Source organism: Orycteropus afer, unplaced genomic scaffold (genome assembly GCF_000298275.1).
Source record: "Orycteropus afer afer isolate SDZICR_OR568_19922 unplaced genomic scaffold, OryAfe1.0 scaffold00038, whole genome shotgun sequence".
Taxonomy (NCBI): domain Eukaryota; kingdom Metazoa; phylum Chordata; class Mammalia; order Tubulidentata; family Orycteropodidae; genus Orycteropus; species Orycteropus afer.
The window spans coordinates 6158219-6181063 of record NW_006921625.1 but is presented as its reverse complement, the minus strand read 5'-3'; the positions used below and the strand labels follow the sequence as shown (position 1 = coordinate 6181063).

At 43.2% G+C, this 22845-nt stretch overlaps 1 protein-coding gene across 1 annotated transcript in view; it reads left to right on the top strand.

The window, feature by feature from the left end:
* Positions 1 to 22845, top strand: part of DOCK1 (dedicator of cytokinesis 1) — a 542405-nt gene that overhangs the window by 57862 nt on the left and 461698 nt on the right. The window contains exons 19-23 of the mRNA XM_042780404.1: positions 1489 to 1586; positions 7268 to 7357; positions 7693 to 7793; positions 11456 to 11590; positions 20664 to 20772. Coding sequence (XP_042636338.1) covers positions 1489 to 1586; positions 7268 to 7357; positions 7693 to 7793; positions 11456 to 11590; positions 20664 to 20772 — 533 coding nt within the window. The remainder of the gene's footprint in view (positions 1 to 1488; positions 1587 to 7267; positions 7358 to 7692; positions 7794 to 11455; positions 11591 to 20663; positions 20773 to 22845) is intronic.

Sequence of the window (22845 nt, the reverse complement as noted above, 5' to 3'; positions counted from 1 at the left end):
TGAGGCTGAAAAACCCAAGGTTGACAAGTAGAAAGGCACAGTCCCGATGTTACCAAACCACACGGCAGGCCATTAATTCAAGTCCATCGTAAGTCCCAAGGTTGGCAGAGCATGGCAGGCTGCTGAACAATGACACAGCTACATGCAGGGTCCAAGCATGCCATAAGCTAGAGACCATTCCCAAGGCGTCTCCTTATATACAGGAAGCAGACCATATCCCAAAGGCAGCTACTCAGCTGTTTGTGGTAGATCCCACCGTGGAGATGATTGCCAGTCTCATCATGGGGAATAACTACCACCAGCTGCGCAGCCACTCAACCAGGCCTAGCCAAGTTGACACAAAAACATAACCACCACACCAAGTATGGTGTCTTTCTCCGGGGACTGGTGCCTTCTGATAACATGTCCAAAACATTCCATCTCCTTTTTGTTTTCTCTTTATTAATTCTTCCTTTTCTCAGTAATATTTGCAGGCTGAGGACAAATACATGAAAATGCAAGTTTCCCTGCTAGTTATTTGTCTGCCTTATCTTTGTTTGATCTTTACATTATCATGGATGTCTTGTATTCCCTGAACTTCTACCTGTTGCAAAAATTATATTTTTCTTTTCAGCATTAGTGAGGATTTTTGTTATGGCAACAGTTACTGTGGCGGAAGTTGGCCCCTGATGAGCATAAACAGTAAATTTGATGCTCTTTGCTCATTGTACTTTTTCAAGTAATGGGATGGTAATGGAACTTCACGTGGACATTGTTTGGGCTTCGTTTCTTGCCCAGAGATGGCTTGGATTCCATGTTCCTGCCTCCCAGGATGTGTTAGTGCCTTCAAGACATTTCTGGATATTCGCTTCCACCTTCAGCCTTTAAAAACATAAATTCAGTCCCCGGTTTTCCAATGACAAAACAAGCAAACAAATGAAAACTGAACCATGAAACTACAAGCGTATGGAGGCCCAGGCCCTGGTGGAGCTCTGTGCAGCCATCGGAGCTGTCCAGGGCCGTCAGAGTGCGAGGACTGTCTTCTTGAGCCATCTCACTTGGCAGTCCCAGTACTTAAGCTTGGGTCAGTTATTTTATTTTATTTTTTTATCTTGTTTTTTTTAAATAGGGACTTGTTCTCAGACAGGAGCCTACAACTTGGTGGGTGATGCTGGCAGCACTTGGTGGAGGATCAGTCTTCCATCCTGGCCTCTTGGCAGCAGCCTCCTTATCTGACTAGGAAGCCCAGTCCTTCCTTGCAGCTCCTTGAATGCATTTTTAAAGCCCTTCCATGGACATCACTTCATGGAGATGGACATAGGGAATTGAAGTGGACTAGGTTTTAAGGATGCTGCTGCAAAGCATGAAATACTCAGATGGTGAACCTTTCAGAATAGGCTTGATGTTTCTGTTGTGGTTCAGAAATTACAGAACGAAGTTCCTGTGATGCATGGATGAGACAGACAGTGTTCTTGCTGTGAAGGACTGACATTGTGCTTCCATTTCCAGTCGACCTTCTGGGGCTCTTGAAATGGCGTTCGAACACGAACCTGCTGCAGCAGAACTTGAGGCAGCTGATGAAAGTGGATGGTGGTGAAGTGGTTAAGGTAAGTGAGTCCCACAGGGCAGTGTTTTGTTCTTTGCTTCCTCTCCGTAAATGATGCAGGTGCTGCTTCCAAAGCTCGTCTAGGATTCTAGCTATAATCCCTTTAACAAATAGTTTCTTGAAGGTGGAAGAGGACTTGATGCTTTTGAGTTTTGGTGCTGGCAAAGAATATGGAAGGTACCATGGACTGCTAAAAGAACTAACAAATATGCCCTGGCAGAAGTGCAGATGGAATGGTCCTTGGAAGCAGGAATGCCCAGACTTCGTCTCACTTACTTTGCTCGTGTTGTCAGAAGGGACCATTCCTGGAGAAGGATATCATGCTTGGTAAAGTGGAGGGTCAGCCAGAAGGGGTAGGCCCACAACCAAATGGACTGACACAGTGGCAGCAACGATGGGCTCAGGTATAGCAAGCATTGTGAGGTTGGTGCAGGACCGGGCAGTGTTCGATTCTGTTACACTTAGGGTCGCTATGAGTTGGAGCCGACTCGATGACACCTAACAACAACAACAAGATATTGAAGATACACCTCTCTTCATGGAAGAAGTGGTGAAAGGGAACCCAAAGGAATGCAGAAATCATCGAACAATAGCATTAATATCACATGCAAGTCAAATTATGCTGAAGATAATTCCAAAATGATTGCAACAACAAGTATATCAACAGAGAACTGCCAGAAATTCAAGCCAAATTCCAAAGAGGGCATGAAGCGAGGGATATCATTGCTGATGCCAGGTGGATCTTGACTGAAAGCAGAAAGTGCCAGAAAGGTGTTTACATGTGTTTATTTGACTATCCAAAAGCATTTGACTGTGGCTCATAGTATATTATGGTTAACATTGAGAAGAATGGGAGTTCCAGAACGTTTAATTGTCCTGTCCTCATGAGGAACCTATCCATAGATGAAGAGGCAGGCATTTGAACAGAATAAGGGGATGCTGTGTGGTTTACAATCATGAAATGTGTGTGTTAGGGTTGTATCCGTTCACTATACTCATTCGGTTTGTATACTGAGCAAATAATCCAAGTAGTTGGAGTATATGAAGAGGAACACGGCATCAGGATTGGAGAAAGAGCCATTAACAGCCTGTAATATACAGATGGCACAACCTTGCCTGCTGAAAGTGAAGAGGACTTGAGGTACTTACTGATGAAGGTCCAAGACTGCAGCTTTCAGGATGGATTGTGTTCAGTCTTCTTGGTGCAATTTCCTTGTCATTGCCATTGTCATTGTCAGTGGTCCTGGTGCGTGGCTCATGGGCCTATGTAAGTGACTTGTGTGGTGTGGACGCACGACTGAGCACTGGGCTCTGCACTTGGCCGCTTGCTGCCCACAGGACCCGGGGCTCATTTCTCAGTCTTCTGCATGGCCGGCCCTGGAGAAATGTTTGGGCCCCCTTCCTGTGGCCTCTACATCTTTATCTACAAGATACAGGAGTCAGACAGGGGCGATGAGACTGTCTTCTGAGCACTCAAATTCTGTAATTCTTGTTCTGTTTCGTCTGTGGTTCTGATACTTCTGTCAGCATCAGGCATTGCTTGCCTCTCCTGTATCGTTTGATTTAGTTACGTGACTTTTCCTTGTAAAGGGTGTGCAATTTCCATTTCATTGTGTTTCACTTTGGCTGGTGAGTGATGAGCTGATCGCTAGTAGGTGGCATTTCCTACACATGGTCTCTCTCTACAACCAAGTCTGTTCCTCGGCTGCCTCAGTTCTTCACCCTTCAAGAGCGGTGCTTGCAGAGGAGGCTCTCTTATCTCTGTAAAAATTAATTACTTGAAATGGCCTTAATTAGCCAGCAATGTGGTTAACTTCAGTATAAATTAATTTAGTTGCACCCTCTCCTAAATTCATTATATAACCATTTGAACATATCCTCGCTCATCTGAAAATTTTAATCATCTTTTCAGTCCTTGTCTTCCACCAATAGCTTGGACAATGTTAATTGCATTTTAAACTTCCCTGGGTTCTATAAATTCCTTAATTCAGATGGAAACTGGGTGAATAAATGAACATACTTTAGAAGACACACAGTTAAGGACATTTTGTTCTCTTTCATTCTTAAGTGCCTGTATTACATCAGGGAGTAGCTGTATTTCTGTTGACCTGTTGTCACATTCACCAGGAAGAGTCTGGGCTCATTTTATCTGTCGTTCTCCCCCATTCCCCTTCTATATTGGATTATCCAGCACTATTGTTCATCTTTGGGATTGCTTTCCCCATGTCTCTCTCTGCTTCCTGTCCACACTGGGATTACTCAGGCCTGATATGCCATCTACTCCTCACCTAGTTGCTCTTTTGGTTGCTGGCTGCAGCCCAGTTGACCCCGACTCATGGTGATCCCGTGCACATGGAATGAGGTGTTGCTCAGTCCTGCGCCACCCCCGTGATCCGTTGCAGATGAGACCATTGCGTTCTGTAGGATTTTCTTTGGTAGATTTTCAGAAGTGTTGATCACCAGACCTTTCTGGTCCATCTTAGTCTGGAAGTCCACGGAAATCTGTTGAGTATCATAAAAACACGTCAGCCTCCCCTGACAGACAGGTGGTGGCTGCCCCGTGAGGTGTGCTGGATGGAGACTGAACCCGGATCTCCCACGTGGAAGGTGAGAATTCCATTGCTGACCTGACTTTTATTCTTCCCATTTGCCAGTGTATCCTGTGCACCATGTGTTCCTGGAGTGGTGGCTTGACTTGCCCAAGGCTGTTTGGACTGGTGATGGCCAGCCAGGACTGGTGGGCTTCCCAGCTTTCAGGCAGCAGCTCCTTCTAGTCTATTTAAGGGCTCTGATAACATGAAGGCTGTTAGTTCCATTCCATTTTTTCAAGGTCTCCCTTTATCTATATTTCTAACTGGTAGCAGTGCGATGGTGTTGTTTGATAGATTGAGAAGGTAATTTGTATATTTAATAAAAACTACTGTTGCCCACTAAGATGGGAGAGAAAATGGGGATTTGGGTCTTATGGTGGTGGCTTTGGAGGAAGGGGATGATGTCATAGAGACTTTGTGTCTTCTTCTGGATGTGACCCTACTCCGTGGTGGTCCTATAGCCAAACAACCAAGGTTCCAGCTCTCTGAGCTTCCATTTCTGTGCTACTGACCAGGCCATTTGTCTCGGTGGGACAGCCAGCCAGGTCTGCTTCAGGGACTTTGCCTGAACTGTGCTGAGCCAGGGCTTGGCACCTGGTGGTCTGTTGGCAGGAACACTGGGCCGTTAGCAGATGGCATGAAGTTTTGACCTTTGCAAAGACTTTGCAATCTGAAAATGATGGAAAATGATACAAAAGAAACAAGGTGGAGCAGGGCCAAATAATTACCGAGGTGACAGAGCCGTTCGTGTGCAGACCAGATGCCTCTTGTTCAGGATGATTTTTTTCTTCCTCTCCTGTTGGCGTTTGACATTTCCTGGGGTAACATCAGTGGAGGATGGTGTAGCAGACTTGAATGAGGGGCTCATGCCTCTCTTACTGGATCAGGAGGACATTCTTACTCCTGGGGCTGCCACGGAGGCCCTGGGCTTGGTGGTGTCACAGAGTCCCCAGCACAGCAGAAGGAGCAACGGGACAACACTAGCTTGGGAGCAGGGTCCTGCGGTTTGGGATCCTCTGTGGAAACTGGAAGGCCTTTCAGATGCTGTGCACAGGCTGAGCAATCCAGGAGGAAGCTGGATCAGACACAACCCAGCCATCCTTTGTCATCCATGCTAGGTGTCCACGTTCTTTCTTTGTTGTGTAACAGTCTCATTGATATATAATTCATATGCTATAAAATTCTTCTTTGTAAGCTGCACAATTTAGTGTTTTCTTCCGTGTGTGTGTACATATGTATTCATGTATATTTTAAATGTATTTTCTTATTGAGAATATACACAGCAAGATGTACCAGCTCAGTCTGGTGGCTTTTAGTACATTGATAAATTTGTGCAACCATCTTCACTATCTAATTTCAGAACATCCTCCCAGCCCCTTGCAACTACCATCTGCTCTGTCCCCGTAGGCTTACTTGTTCCAAGCATATAGATTAAACAATACGATATGTGGCCTTTTATGTCTGCCTTCTTGTACTTAGCATGTTTTCAAGTTGTAGCATATATCAGAACTTCGTTCCTTTTTATGGGCCAATAGTATTCCATTGTATGAATGGACCACATTTTGTTTATCCACCCATCAGTTGATGGATATTTGGGTTGTCTTTACTCTTTGTCTATGATGAATAATGCTGCTATGAGTGTTCATGTACAGGATTCTGTGTGGACATAGGTTTCCAGCTCCCATGGGTATATTCCCAGGAGTGGACTTGCTGGTCACATGGTAATTCTATGTTTATTTTTTGAAAGCTTACCCAGTTGTTTTCTAAAGCAGCTGCATTTTTCATTCCCATGAGCCATGGATGAGGATTGTGATTTTTCTACATCTTTCCCAACAATTGTCGTTGTCCATCTTTTTGTTTATAACCATCTAATAGGTGTGATACAGTATCTAACTGTGGTTTTGATTTGCATTTTGCTGAAGGCTGAGATGATATGTCCGTGGGTTCCTTCTGTGGCTGGAAGTGTCCCATTGTATGGCATCCATCTATTCTTGAACTCCTCCACCAGCACAGAGCTCACTACTTCTAATAAAGTATTTTTCAGTTCACCTGACCTTTTTTCAACGGGAGATGGTGGTGGGGTTTGAAACGAATTATAAGTGTGACATACTTTCAGCATGTCCTGTGGTTTCTTTTTTGATTGAATCCACGATGTTTTGTCTTTCTGTGTAGTCATATTTCTTTGGTAAATTTTAGTAGGTTATGAAAGTAATTTTTAAGTTACTGCTGAATTGTAAGCCGCCCTCGCTCATTGCTGGGTCCCCCAGTCCCAGAACCCCACCTCTTCCATCCTTGGGCATCTCCTAGAAGCCTTGCTACCATCCTCAGCTGGACCCTGCTCCTGTGTGGCTTCTGCCCACTCACTCACTGAAGTGCTGCCCTCAGAACAGTAGCAAACAAGTCACTCCTCTGCCCAGCTCTGCCATCCAGCTCTTTGTCACCAGGCTGGGAAAATGAGGGCAAGGGTGGAAGTTTGTGAGTGTGTTTCTTTATCTGGACTCAGTCACTCATCCCCAGTTTTAGTCTCTTGTATCTAATGGCTGAGAAGCAGATAGCTCCCCAGGTAACTGTCAGGAAAGGTGGGGTCTTGTTTTCCAGTGCAGCTGTAGTAGGACCACCACAAGTAGGTGGTTTTAAAAGATGGAAGTTTATTTTCTCATTGTTGGGAGGTGCGATGTCTGAATTCATGGTGAATTCACGGCAATGGCTCTAGGGGAGGGTTCTCTCTCACTCTGTTTCACTCTCTCCCCATTTTTTGGGAAAATCCTCATCTCCGTCAGCTTCTGTAGCCCGGTGTGCCTCGGTTTGTTGGCAGTCTTCACGTGGCATCTCTCTCCCTCTCGTGCTTTCTTTCTGTGTCTGTGTTGCTACTTCAAACTCAGAAATGAGTAGGCTTATTGCATACCCTACTTTGATATTGCTTCATTACCATACTAAGAAAATCCTGTTCCCGTCACGTACTTTGGGGGACACAATTCCGTCCATAACAGGTGGGGTGTTTGGAAAATTGCTGCAGATGATTGTTTTTCTAGGTTGAGGGAATGCCAGGTGGGTTTTGTGTGCTGACCTTTTGTGTGCCTTGTCTGTGCAGTTTCTGCAGGATACCCTGGATGCCCTCTTCAACATCATGATGGAGAACTCAGAGAGCGAGACTTTTGATACACTGGTGTTTGATGCTCTGGTAAGAGGCTTTCTCATCCTCTTCACTATGCAGGCACTCTTTCACGCTGCAGCCTTTGAAGCTGGGTGTGGGTCTCCATGAGGGACACCTTGAACGTGTTTCAGTTGTAAACCCAATCAAAGCCGATGAGTCGAGAGGTAAAAGTTGCTTTTAATGTAAAACTACAATTACACAAATGTCACTTCTATGTGAAGAAGAGGAAACCAGCTGAGGAGTGTATGTATGTCTGAAAATGTCCTCGATCGTTCATTGGCTTTGTGATACAGATGATTTACACGAGGACAGCAGGGTGGCTCACATTACGTCACTAATGAAAATACCGATTCACTTGACAGGTATTTATCATTGGACTGATTGCTGATAGGAAGTTTCAGCATTTTAATCCTGTCTTGGAAACCTACATTAAGAAACACTTTAGTGCAACATTAGCCTACACGTAAGTTCCTTTTTGTTGTTTTAAATCCAGTACTTTTGTGTGTGTTTGTTATTAAGAGTCTATTTCCATGTAGTTTTATCTATGATTATATGTTTTCCCAAAAAAACACTCTTAATTTACTAGTAAGATTTTTTATTATTGTTTCTCTCTTCACATAGTTGTAAATCTTGTTGAAAGAGATATGTGATGGATTAGCACAACAGCTTAGAACAAATGCTTGCTCTCCTCCACACCTCCCATTTATGCTTGAAAATTTTAATTATGTTTGATGAAAGAGATGAGATATATGGACACAGAGTACCTGCAAGCATTGGATGAATGAGAAAATGGATTTGATCTATTTCAAAGTTGTTGGTTGTTTAGTGTGAATAAAATTCAGTTTTGTATTTACTCTTTAGAGACGGCTTCTCTTTTGGACTACAAACTTCAGATAAAACTAATGTGGATTCCTACTGCCTACTCAGCTGCTGTTGACCAGACCTTACCCCTAATAACCATTCCTTGGGTCTAATCAAACCCTGATGCCCCATGGCCAATGGTCAGAGCACAGCCCTGGAGCCAGGCTTCCTGGGTTTGAAATTACAAATTATATCAGTTCAGAGCTTTGTGATCTTGGGCAAGTTACTCAGTCTCTCTGGGATTCCATCTCCTCTCCTGTAGAAAGAACATAATCATAGGGTTGTATGAGGATTTACATGAATTATTGTATGTAATGTGCTTGGAAGAATCCTTGACTCGTGGAGTACCATGTAATTGTAAGCTTTATTATAATATAATTATAATTATGGTTTCCTTTCTCACATGATGGGATTTGGTAATGATTCCAATGTTTGATTGTGTGAATCCAGTGAAAAAGAAATATCTAAATAATGTAAGGGCATCCCGCTCATAATCATTAGAAAGCTCTCTTTAGTGTCAGTAAATTGAGTCCTAGTTCCCATCTGTATGTTGAATATTTTTACGGGAAAGCCTGTTGCATGACCTATGTGTAACCCTGAAGTCAGGGTCAGGGAATTCCTGCTGTTGGATGCCAGTGATTAGTGTAACCCTGTCTGGTTCCTCGATTCTTGGCTGTCATCAGATACCCAGGAATAAATTTAATGAAAGGTGTGTAAGATTTCTACCCTGAAAATTACAAAACCCTATGACAGGAAGTAAAGAAGAGCTACATAGTTGGAGAGATATACCATGTTCATGAATTAGAATATAAAATGTTGCTAAAATGTCTGTTTTTTCCAAATTGATCTATGGTTTCAAGACATTCTCAATCAAAATCTCAGCAGGCTGATTTTTAAGAAATTGACTAGCTCATTTGAAAATTTATATGGAAACCCAAAGTGTCTAGGATAGCCAAATTAAGTTTTCAGAACAAGAGCCTGATTTCCAGATTTACTCTGATGCTGCGGTCAGTGAAGCAGTGTGGTACTGGCATAAGGATAAATTGTTCAGTAGTAGAGGATATAGACCACAAAATAGTTGTTCTGGGCCCTTGAGTCAGTTCTGACTCATAGTGACATACGGAACAGACTTACATACATATGTCCTGTTTATAACTGCCATTTTCTGTTTAACAATACAGTACAGTTTTTCCACTTTGGTGCTGCTAGAACCATCCTGCTCCCTTTTTTTATTTAACTCCTGTGCAGGATTTTATTGTAGGGATGTATCATAATTTATTTAACCAGTCCCCACATGATGGGCATTTGCATTGTTTCCATATATATATATATATATATATATATAGACAATGCTGCAATAACTATATTTACTACGTTTGTACCAGGAACCCTGGTGGTGCAGTGGTTAAGTCCTTGGCAGCTAACTAACAGATTGGCAGTTGAACCTATCCAGTGACTCTACAGGACAATGACCTGGTGGTCTGCTTTCATAATGACCACAACCTGGGAAACCTTAGGGGTCAGTTCTCCTTTGTCACATGGGGCCACAATGAATTGGAATCAGCTTGACAGCCCTGAGAAGTAACAGTACATTTGTAATCATTTCTGTCATTTTGATTATTAGAAGTAGTCTAGGAACCTGGTGTCAGAGGATTTAGATGTTTTAAATCTTAGGAGATCTTGCCCATTGATCCTCCTTCGCATCCCACCTGTTTGTCTACCTGAATTGTTCCCGCTTCCCCATATCTTCTCTGACTACATCGTTTTCAGTCTGTTCTGGTCATTCCAACTAGGCAAACAGTTGGCTACTTGTTCTTTTAATTTGCATGCACTTGTTTATGAACGATTTGATTAGTTTTGGTATGTTTGTCTTCCCTTTTTCTGTGATGTGCCTGAATGAGGCCTCATGAATGACCACCCCACCCCAAATCAACCTTCTCATATATCCTGAAGGTTTGAGTAAATCTGTATCATTTGAATGTTTGAATTCCAGAAAAACAAATTTATTTAGGCTTTTTTGTTCACTCTTAGCTGGGGATTTTAAAATTAGCCATAAACTAAGCACTTGAAATAAATTACGAAGCTGTGTATTAAAATAAAACTTCCAACACATGGTTATTTGTACCAAGTGCCTCCAACTATTTCTGTAGTTGGATGCAAAATTTAGAAATGGTTCTGGCCAATTTCCATGTGTTATTAACTGTATAAAATTGAAAACCAAACGCATTGCCGTTGAGTTGATTCTGACTCTTAGCGACCCCCATTGGGTTTCCAAGGCTATAAACCTTGATGGAAGTAGGTTGCCTCATCTTCCTTCCGCAGAGCAGCTAGTGGGTGTAAATGTCTATTGTAAAAAAGTTGTAAATGCTTTCAGGTGGGGAGATACAAACAGGGAGCCTTCCAAGAGAAGTGTGGAGATTGTACTTTTAACATTAAACATTTTTAAGGGAATTCTATAATTAGGAAATGGAAAAAGTATTTAAAAATCTTTTCAGGTATCCACCCATATTTTTTGTATCTATTGTGTGTACTTTTCATAGAAGGATTCTTAGAAAATTCATTAAAAATTTAAGAACGTTTCCTATTTGAAAAATTACTTCTAAAATTTTCATTTTCCATGTAGGAGCGCTAGTTGTTTTAGCAAAGGAGCTGGAATGAATAGAAGAGACTGAGGTGATTGCTAATAACAAGTACTGCTTCACATAATGTCTTTTTTATTGTGGTAAAATATACATAAAATTGGCCATTTTAATGACTTTCAAGTGTGCAATTAGTTGCACCGTGTTGTGTGACCATCCCCATTATCCAGTTTGGAATATTTCAGGGTAATGCCGTTTTGGAAAGATTTCTTGTAATTCCGTTAGGCTCTTATGATGAAAATCCCTGAGTTTTTTAAATTTTTTTTATTTAGCATCAGAAAATCTCATTTCTTACTTAACCCTTGGCTTCCTCATCTGAAGATAGGAGTAACACTACCATGAGCCTTCCAGTTATTGTGGGGATTAAATTATATAATATAGTCAGTGTGCTCAGAACGGCATCTCAGTCTTCCAGGTGGCTTGTCAGATGCTCAGAGCCTGCTCCCCTGAGAGTTATTTTGTGGATCAGTTTATTAGATCAGAAAAATTTTTACAAATATATGTATATACTGAAAATATAAACCTAAATCAAAACTACCCATTTGTGCATTTCTGTATCAGTTAAGAATTTGAGATATTGAACATTCCTGAACTGATCATAAATTTGCATTTCTGTTATGAACAGGAAGCTGACAAAAGTGTTGAGGAATTACGTGGACAATGCTGAGAAGCCGGGCATCAATGAGCAGCTGTACAAGGCGATGAAAGCCCTGGAATACATCTTCAAGTTCATTGTTCGCTCCCGCATCCTGTTCAATCAGTAGGTCCCCATGCTGGCTCACAAGAAGCCTTTCCAGAAGTCCTTCAGCACTGGTTTTTTCTCCCTCCCTCTCCTGCCTCACGCTCTCCTCTTTCCCCTTCTTTTCCTTGCTTTTTGACATAAGTGACCAGGAATTACTGAGGGGGAGGTGGCCCACTCTTACCTTAGCTGCTCCTTGGTGCCGTTAAATATTGGCCTGTGCTGCAAGCACTCTTCCCAGTTGCATTATGTGCATTTGAGTGAAATACCATCTTTAGAAATGTCTTTGGTTCAGTCTTAGCCGTACAGAGTCAGCACAGACATGATTCCTGTGCATGCCTTTGTCCTGATATGGCCCCAGCAGGAGCCGGGCCCAATCTAGAATTGCATCTCTTTGCTGGGACAACTTTTTGGTCAGACGTGCCAAGAATGCCCAGGACAAGGAAGTACAGGAAGATCAGAAGCTGAGAGGCAGTAGTTGCAAAAGGCAGTGAGGCTACCCAAGTCTCCCAAGGCCCTGGCCCTCCCTAGCCTTATCTCACTCAGTGGTGCAGTGATCACGCTGGTTTTGGTGTCTCTGATCCTGGTAATAACGGTGGTGGTGGTGGTGATGATGATGACCATGAGGCAGACAGTGGTGACAGCATATAAGAACTGCTCCCTTTCCAGGGAACATTAACCTGGAGACTTTATTCATTCATTCTAAAACAAATACTTAACTGTGTACATCCAAAGGTCTGGTGTGGGGATACACCAACATCAAAACAGAAGCCTACCTTGCCCATGTCCATCAGTAGGTAGTTGGCCACCCAGGCACTGATAAGGGGCTGATAGCACCTTTTGTATTGCCCTGGGCCCGGCTTCATGTTGGGACTAGCCGTGTGAGTGCTTGGTCAGGTCTACATTACTGTCTCCTGTTGCGAAGACTGTCTGGCTTCAAAGAGTCATCTGGCCACAGGCCCTCTTTGAAAGCCTGAACTTTCTGCTACTCATCTTTTATCCCTCAGACTCGAGGCAGCACCTCTCCAATGTACGCTGCTTCCTCCAGGTATGGAACAGGTATAGACTCTGTGCCTCGTGGACCAGAAGGCTGTGAGTCGCTCATTGACTCCACCAGTCCCCTGAAAATCAAAGCTGTCCTTCATCAAGGGACGTGAAGCTTTCAAATCAAGCAAGACCTATCCCTCACTCTGCTGCTCTGTGGCAGTCCTCTCCTGACCCTGAGATGGGGGGGGCACATTGAAGCTTCTTCCATGACAGCAGCGTGGGACCAATGCCCAAGTGGTGTGTCAGAAGCGTCCTTTCACTGCCTTTGCAGTCTAGTCTCCTTGGGTTCCCTCCCTCCCTTTGCAGGTTCTAGCTCTGTTGAGGCACCTTTCAGGAATGGTCTTCCGTGTTAGGCAGTCAGGCTGCCCCTGGGTCTCTTGCATACTTCCCAGAACAGATTTGGACCTTCTCATTCTCTTGTAGCTCTTCTCAGCTCTCCTTACTGTTGAAGCTTTGGTCCTGAGACTGTGATGTAGGGAGGAAGAAGGGAAAGGTCAGATCAGACCTGGAACTACCAGTGTGTCCGGGAGACGTTAGTTCAGGATAAAAGTGCTGGTCCTCAGGTCTGATCTTTTTAATTTTATGAAGGTCTTTTCCTTCTCTCTTTGTTATCACTCAACCAGCATCGCTGAGAAACCTGAGTAGTGTGGTTTTTCCATTACCTGAGAAGACAGTGTTGACTTACCCCAGGGGTTATACGTCCTTTTCTCCCCCCTTTCTTCCCTCTTTTCTTTCCCGTCTCCTCTCTGGCCTTCTTCCATAAGTATTCAACAAGCTTTTGAACCCTGTTTTCCAGACTTTAATAGCTATCGACTTTATTTTTTCTCTCTCTATTTCTTCACTGTGGCTCTTGGCTGTCTGCTATGCTTCTTGAGGGTAGAGAAGAACACAAATCCCTTCTAGGACATGGACCATAGCTGTAGTCACGTTGTGGGAATATGACAAATATGTCTTACACAGAAATCTGCTGTCTCAAATGTTTGAGATCTTTTAATATCTTTACAGGTAGCATGGGAGGAAAACAATCGTGGTCTTAAACTCATGGACAGTGGTTGTTCGTGGTGGTGTTAGGTGCTGTTGAGTTGGGTCCGACTCACAGCAACCTTGTAGGCGGCAGAACAAAATGTTCGGGCCCTGTACCTTGCTTACACTTGGCACCGTGCTTGAGCACGTCGTGGCGGCCGCGGGGTCAGTCCATCCTGTTGAGTGGCTTCCTTTTTTTGTTCCCCCTCTGCTTTTCCAAGCATGATGCCCTTCTCCAGGGACTGCTTCCCACTGATAACATGTCCAAGTATGTGAGACGAAGGCTTGTCATCCTCCCTTCCAGGGAGCATTCTGGCTCTCTTTCCTCAAGACGGACTGGTTTGTTTCTCTGTCAGTTCATGGTCTATTCAGTATTCTTTGCCAACACCATAATTCAAAGGCATCAATTCTTCTTCAGTCTTCCTTATTCATTGCCCATTGACAATGGTGATATCTTTGTTTTACTAAAGAATAATACTAAGATGCTTAGTAATGTTTTCCCCTTGGCCCACTCCCTGTGGTCCTACTGTAGCACTTCTCTAGTTATTTCTTCATCTGTGATAGCAAAGGCATTGCTTTTAGATGAAATAATACTCTTAGATTGTATAGGCTACTTAAGAAAAAAAAAACCAACAGTCCTGTGTCCCTTCTATGAGTGTACAGTGTTTGACCCCATAACAAGCTCTCAGCACGTCTCATGTGTGACGTCCTCAGGCATGAGGGGAATGAAAATAAACCCAGTCTCTTGTTTTCATTTTCTCAGGGGCAGCCCATTTATTACACCTTGGAGAAAAACAATTGTGCTCGCAGCCTGCGTTGACAAGTGTGTTTTCCTTTTTGCAGATGGAATAAACTTCTGAGGTCTTTTATTTTTCTTCTCCTTTCAAAATGGTCTGCCCTGTTTTCCTAGAATGCAGGGGCTGTGTTAAATTCGAGGATAATTGACAGTCATTGTTCTTCCAAACAACAAAGAGGTGAAAGTTTGGAGATGAAGATAGGGCACTCATTTCATTACAGCTGTCCTGCGATCTTCCCAGCCATGCACAGCCACGCTTGGGGTTTTGTTTAGAGAGCTGGTTTTGTTCTGAAAGGAGAACAGCGGTGTCGAAGCAGTGTTTCGTGGGACCCAGTGAAGGGCTCCTGACAGCCAGGGGCGCTTCTCCTCTGCTTTTTGTTTGCCTGTGTTTTCTGCGTGGGCGGATTGCATTAACTAGAAAGCCAGAAAACGGCCACATCCTGCGTCAGCCGCTCTGAATGGAATTACAAGCACAAGTTCTTGCCTGGCTCCTGTTCTGTCTGGTGCTTTCTGGAGCTTCTGCCTGTCATCTGGTGCTAACTTTGTGGATAATTAGTTATTGATCATGAATAAGTTGTTGCAGATCTGTCATTCTGCTGTCATTCCCTAGGTCACAGAGACAGAATATAGGTAATAGACGAAGATTCTTCACTCCTTGTTAGTGAATATTTACCAAATTTAAATAGACCAAGGAACAACGTGTGTTTCATTCATCGATTTATCTACCAATATGCCTCTGAGTTCTCATCTCCTACCGCTTCCTCCACCTCAGGATGGGGCAAACAAGTGACTCTTCCTGGTTTATTTGAGGAAGCCAAAACGTAAGACTGTGGAGACTTCCTTGATGGTATTTTATTACTGAAAACACTTCAAAGATAATGCTATAAGATGCTAAACACATTGATTGTAGCAAAGAAGTTTCAAAGAGCTTTGAATGTTCATACTTGCTTCTTAGAATTTTAAATGTGATAAAGGTCCATTAATTGTGTTTCATCCACACTCTTGCACCTGTGTATCGTCCCGTGGTGGCTTGTGTGTTGCTTTGAGGCTGGAAGTTGTGCCACTGGTATTTCAGTGACCAGTGTCAACCCAGGGTGAACAGGTTTCAGTGGAGCTTCCAAACTAAGACAGACTGACAAGAAGGCCCTGGTGACCTACTTCTAACAGAATTGGCTGGTGAAAACTGTGTGGGTAGCAGTGGGACACTGCTGATCTCAGGCCAGAAGGTGAGCCCTCAGAGTGGAAGGCACTCAACATACGACTGGGGAAGAGCTTCCTCCTTGAAGTAGAGTTGACCTTGTCATGTGGAGGGAGTACAGCTTGCAAGACCTTCATTTGCTGATGACTCAAATGAGGAGGAACAGCTATAAACATCTTAATTATCAGAGTCTGGAATGTATGAAGAAGTATGATTCTAGGAAAATTAGAAATTGTCTGAAATAAAATAGAATGCTTGAAGATGAGCATCCTAGGCATTGGTAAGCTAAAATAGACTGGTTTGGGCCATTTTGAATTGGACAGTCACATGGTCTACTCAGAAATGACACATTGAAGAGGAATGGCATCACATTCATTATCAAAAAGAACACTTGAAAATTTATCTTGAAATACAATGCTATAAGTGGTAGGATAATACCTCTACACCTACCAGGAAGACCAGTTAATATGATGATTAATTCAAATTTATACACTAAGCACTAAGGCCAAAGATGAAGAAATTGGTGCTTTTTACTAGCTTCTTAAGTCTGAAATTGATTAAACGTGTAATCAGGAAGCATTGATAATTACCTGTGATTGGAATTCAAAAGTTGGAAACGAAGAAGGATCATTAGCTGGAAAATAAGACCTTGTGACAGAAAAACACTGGAGATCACATGATGGAATTTTGCAAGACCAATGACTTATTCATTGGGAATACCTCTTTTCAACAATGTAAACTGTGACTGTACACATGGACCTCGCTACATGGAATGCACAGGAATCAAGCCGACTACATCTGTTGAAAGAGATGATGGAAAGGATCAGTATCATCGGTTTGTGAACAAGGCTTAATATCACCAGCAGGGGGTTGACTGGACCAGACTGTCAATTGCTCACATACAGGTTCAAATTGAAGCTGAAAAAATGAAAACACGTCCAGAAGATCCAAAGTATGACATTGACTATATCCCACTTGAATTTAGAGACCATGTCAAGAACAGATTGGACACATCGAACACTAATGACACTGAAGACCAGTGGAATAGTGGGATGACATCAAGGACATCGTACATGAAGAAAGCAAAAGGGCGTTAACAGTTAGGAAAGAAAGAAAAGGCTAAAATGGCTGTCAGTAGAGACTCTGAACATTGCTCTTAAACGTGAAGTAGCTAAAGCGAATAGAAATTACAAGGAAGTAAAAGCGCTGAATGGAAGATTTCAAAGGGAGCTGGAGAAGACAAAGGAAAGTATTACAGTGACGTGCTAAATCTTGGAGCTAGAAAACAAAAAGGGAAGAATGCGTCTCAAGCTAGAAGAACTGAAGAAGAATCTCAGCCTTGAATTGCAATATTGAAGGAATCTGTTGGCAAAATACTGAATGACGCAGGAAGCGTTGAAGGAAGATGGGAGAAATACACAGAGTCACTCACTGTACCCGAAAGAACTGTACATTCAGCCATTTCAGGAGGTAGCATATGATTATTGAAGGAAGAAGGCCAAATTGCCTAAAAGCATGGATGGAAAACAAGGTTCTAGGAATTGACGGAATACTCATTGAGATGTTTGCAACAGACATCTAACACTGGAAGCACCCAATCATTTATTTTTAGAATATTCCCTTGATTTAGATGTGTAGTGTTAATTTTATTTTTGTGCCTTTTCCTCTGTCGTGAGGTGCTCCATCTTATCTTGGTCTCTTCCTTTTTATTTGGCCGTATGGCGCTATCTTTTATATGGCTTAGGTTCTTTTTTTAATACGAACTGTATATCTCTATGAAAGACATTGTATCATCTCCGGATAATTTGATCTTCCTCACAGGTAATTCATCCTCTGTCTCTAGGCATGGAGAATGGGGCTGACCACCTCAATCCAGTGAGGGAGTAAGTTCACTCAAGGCTGTAGCTTTGGTAAGGCTCAGTCTTCTTTTGTCTGCTCCTGGCCCTCTAGAGTTTTTACTCTGGTATATGAGTCCCCTGTTCCCACCATTTTCCAAGCTACGCATTTTCTGTAGACAGACAGAAACCTGACTTTGCTTTTCAGACACTTTCATTTTGGATTTTAGCCTTTCAACCACCTTCAGCCTGAGGATTCCACAAATGTCCAGTGTAGGGAATCACTGCATGCTTGTGGCATCTCCGACTGTTTGCATCACCTGCCAAAGGTTCCTGCATCCCACCTGCAAATGTAAGGTCACGACTCCCTAATTTTAATTGTTTAATGCACCGTTTAAGCCAACCCCCATTTGAAAACCCTTATTTACAAAACAGATACAGTAAGTTGTAATTTCACATTTTAGACAGAATTCTTTGCTTTACAGTGGAGCTCATTTAAATATAAGATTTCCTCTAGGGTAATTAATTATCACTTAGTTTACAAAATTTTCCATTGTACACAAGTTTTCAGGTACAGTATTCTTTTAATTAGGCAGAAAACTAGACTGTATTAATAAAACATCTGAGTCCAACATTTTGAAATTCAAATGCATTGCTTTTTAGTAACAGCGACTTGAAATAACTGCTGATAAATAATTTATAGATGAAACTTATTTACAATCAGTGACATATTTGCAATTTTGCAACTAATGTACAACTTGCATATTATCCGTTAGTTCAGTGTGCTCCACCTCTTGAAATCTGGTGCAGGTAATGTTGATTCTAAGGTGAATGAATTTGTGAGTGTCATCACTCTGAAGTAAATTAATTTTCAAGTTACTATTATAATGCCCATTTCAAATGGTTATAGCATCACATTAAATTTAGATAACTATCTTTGTGATCATCAATTATGTGATATTATGGGCTTACAAAACGCTGATAGGAAATAAATCAAAATATTAAAAGTGTAATCTCTGGGATAGGATTAGAGCTAATTTTTCCTCCTCCACCTTTCGCTTCCTCCTTCCCTCCTTTCTGCCCTCCCTTCCCTCCTTTCACCCTTCCTTCCTCCCTTCTTGTATACTTAAGTCTTTTCCAGATTTCTGGAATGCATTATTGTTGCTGTTAGCTACTGTCACATTGGCCCTTGTCTCACAGTGACCCCATGCTCAGCAGACAGGAACACTATCCAACCAGCGCCATCACCATGATTGATTAGGGATTGGAACATTGTGATCCGTAGGGTTTCTGCCGATGGATTCTTGGCAGTGGGTCTCCAGGCTTTCCTCTCTAGTCCGTCTTCGTCTGGAAGCCCTGCTGGACCCCGTTCTGCATCCTCGTCATTGTCAGGTGCCATCGAGTGGGTTCTGACCCCCAGCAACCCTGTGTGCAGCCGACCGAAACACTGCCCTGTCCTGTGCCAGCCTCCCCGCCTCTGCTGTGCTTGAGCCCCTGGTTGCAACCCATCTTGTTCAGGGCCTTCCCCTTGTCTGCTGACCCTCCACTTTACCAAGCATAATATCTTTCTCCAGGGATTGGTCCCCTCTGACAACATGAGCAAAGTATGGGAAATGACGTCTGGCCATTCTCAATTCTAAGGAGTATTCAGACTGTAGTTTCTCTAGGACGGATTTGTTCATTTTTCGGGCATTCCGTGGTACATTACATATTCTTTGTTAACACCACAATTTAAATGTATCAATTTTTCTTTAGTTTTCCTTATTCATTGTCCAGCTCTCACATGCATATAAAGCTACTGAAAATACCATGGCTTGGGTTAGGCACACCTTAGTCTTTAAAGTGACAACTTTGCTCTTAAATAGTTTAAAGAGGTCTTTTGCAGCAGATTTGCCCAGTGCAATACATCATGTGATTTCTTGACTGCTGTTTCCTTGGGTGTTGATTGTAGATCCAAGTAAAATGAAACCCTTGACAATTTCAGTCTTTTCTCCATTTATTGGTCCAGTTGTAAGGAATTTTGTTTTCTTTCTGTTCAGATGTAATCCATACCAAAGGCTGTGGTCTTTGCTCTTCGTCAGTAAGTGCTTCAAGTCTTCTTCACTTTCAGCAAGTGAGGTTGTATCATCTACATATCCCCTTGTTAATGAGTCTTCCTCCAATGCTCATGCCATGTTCTTCCTCGTATAGGCCAACTTCTTGGATTATTTGCTCAGCAACCTAAACGCTAACCTTTCCTGATTTTAAACCATGCAATCCTTGTTCTGTTTGAAGCCTCTTGGTCTGTGTATAGGTTCCTCATGAGCACAATTAAATGTTCTGGAATTCCCATTCTTTGTAAAGTGCTACGTAATTTGTTAGGATACACACAGTTGAATACTTCTGCATAGGTGATAAAACACATTTACATGCATTTGGTTGCTAATCAAAATGCCAGTGGTTCAAACTCACCAGCTACTCCATTGGGAGAAAGGTGAGTCATACTGCTTCCCCAAAGATTTGCAGCCTTGGAAACCCTAGGAACGGTTCCACTCTGTCCTACAGGATTTCTCTGAGTCGGAATCGACTTGATGGCAGTGGGCTTGGTTTGGTATTTTGGAAATATCTCTCTGTTATTCTATGTTTTCAGCCAAGATCCATCTGACATCAGCAATGAGATCTCTTGTTCCACGCTCTTTTCTGAATCTGGCTTGAATTTCTAGCATTTCCTTATAGATACACTGCTGTTTTTGAATTATCTTGAGCAGCATTTTCCTTGTGTATGGTACTGATGATATGGTTGGATCACCTTTATTTGTAATGGGCATGCAGTCCACCACTGGTAGATGGGTGGTGGTTGCACACCATGTGCATTGACCTGGAATCGAACTTAAGTCTCTCATGTGGAAGCAAGAATTCTACCACAGAACCACCAATGCCTTATGAACCGTACTGTCTTACAGTGATGAGAGCAATCAGTGTTACTGTTTGAAAAGCTGCTTGTTAACTGAGCAGCCGCATCTCCACAGTTGAGCGATCCCTGTGGATCTCCGTCCATATTGCTCCCCATGCTTCAGGGGTGCTGGGGAGATTCCTTCACATTCCGACTGTCACCCAGGTAGCTCCATCCTGGCCGTAGCAGTAGGCAGTAGGCGTGAGATGGGGTAAGGGCTTCTCCCACCAGGCCACTACCGAGCTCTGTGTGTGTCCTTGCAGACTGTATGAAAACAAAGGTGAAGCCGACTTCATGGAGTCCTTGCTGCAGCTGTTCCGGTCCATCAGCGACATGATGAGCAGCGTGTCGGATCAGACAGTGAGAGTGAAGGTAAGCCCCGGTGTGCTGGCACCGGCCATGGCCAAGGCCTCCATGTGGAGGAAAGGCTCCCTGCTGCCGGTGCCATGCAGCGAGTGCAGCCTGAACTTGCAAGGAAGGCTCAGGAGTGTCTTTTTCAAGAGCATAACCATGCTCGGAGTGTAATGAAATTCCTTTTCTTTCCTCCTGGGTGCTCTTCAGTACTTTTACTGCTTGTCTCCTTGCTCCTCGACAAAGGGTAGGTTCTGAATTTACTTGGTTTATAGAAGGAGGAGTCAATGAGAATAGTGCTTTCCTCTGAAGTTGTCAGACTGGTTTTGTGCCTTGGAAGACACAGGAGGCTGATATTGACGGTGCTCCCAGGATTCGTGTCAGAACTTAGGCTCCCCTGTGGAAAGACTGTTGTACCTGCATCCTTCCTTGGATCCTGCCTCTACAGGAGAGACAGATCCCAGGCTCCTTTGTTCCGGGGCTCCTACCTTTGCTCACCTGTTGCCTTTTGGATGAAGGATGCCTTTAGGCCACGTGAGATCTGGGCCCTCATTCACTCATAGGCCCGGAGATATCCCAGGAAGCAAAGTGTGGGGTGGCCCCAGTGGAGCTCCCAGACTTGTTCACTTTGGGGACTTGTATATAAGGATTTTCAGGGGCGACTTCTAACTGCAAGAACTGATTGCTGTCGAGTCGAGTCTGACTCATGGTGACTCGGTGGCGTGACGTGGGTGAGAGTAGAACTGTACTCCGTAGCATTTTCAGTGGCTGGGTTTTCAGAAGGAGATCACCAGGCTGTTTTTCGAATGTGCTTCTGGGTGGACTCAGACCTGCAGCCTTTTGGTTCGCAGCTGAGTGAGTGAACCATTTGTATTACCCAAAGGCTCTGAAGTTGAGGGAGGGGCTGTGCAGTTGCCAGTTTGTTGCCTGTTTAATTCCTTCAGAGAGGAATGAGAAGTTTCCAAATGACGGAACTTCGAGCTTTCACTTGGTTGCTCATCGTAGCTGCCTAGGCTCTCACTTCCACCCTTTAATGTTCTTTTAATTGTATACTTTCAGAAAGCTGCCGTATGGCTATTGTCTTAGAAATGTTTTGCAAAAATGATTTCACAGCTTTGAAGTTTTGCCATACGGTCTGGAATAGAGATGGATGGTGTGTGATGATTGCCGTGGCCAAGGGAACCAGCGCATCCACACACGAGTAAGGTCCTCTCCGCGGCAGTCCAGCTGTGTGGCAGGGCCCCCGGATTCTGCAGTGTAATTTCCCCATCTTTCCATGTACGTGTTGTAAAAAATCTGCGACCTATGAAGAAAGCCATGTGGTGTGTATATGAAGAGTTTGAGGCTGGTAACATGGCACCCTGATATTGCCTGGAGCTGCCTTAACATGCCAAGGTTAGAATCAGCAATGTGTTCAGTACTTTTATGACAAAATCCAGTGGCATTTGGAAAAACAGACCCTTGTAGTATAGGATTAGATGAAAAAAAATTGCAAGAACTTTTAAGTAATCTAGAAGTAATTGCTAATTTCCAAATATATTCTAACTAACCAACCAACCAACTCACTGCTGTCAAGTCGGATCTGACTCATAGCGACCCCTCCTTGGGTTTCTGAGGCAGTATCTCTACTGAAGTAGACTGCCCAATCTTCCTTCTGAGGAGTGGTTGGTGGGTTTGAACCACGAGCCTTCTGGTTAGCAGTCAAGTGCTTTAGGCACTGTGCCAGTGTATTCTGGTGTTTTCAAATTTGGTTGGGCTGACTTGTGGCTGCATGTCTCCATTGAAGTAAAATTCTTTAAGGATGGCAGACTTGGATGACCCTTTTTTTAAGGCGGTGTTTTCTTCTAGGACACAGTGAATTCAGTGATGCTCAGATGTGGATGCAAACTGTTCATCAGCGAGACAGACCGCTGGGTTTTCTTGGCAACATCACCTCCCTCGCTGCTAAGTTTGTATGGTTTTATTTCACACGAGGTGCTCTCTCGGCAGCTGAGATTCAAGGTTCCTGTGATGGGACCCTCGTTTTGGGGCTACCTTAACTCATTTTCTTTATGTTTTTCTCTGTTGAAAATGGTGATAAAATGATGAATTGAT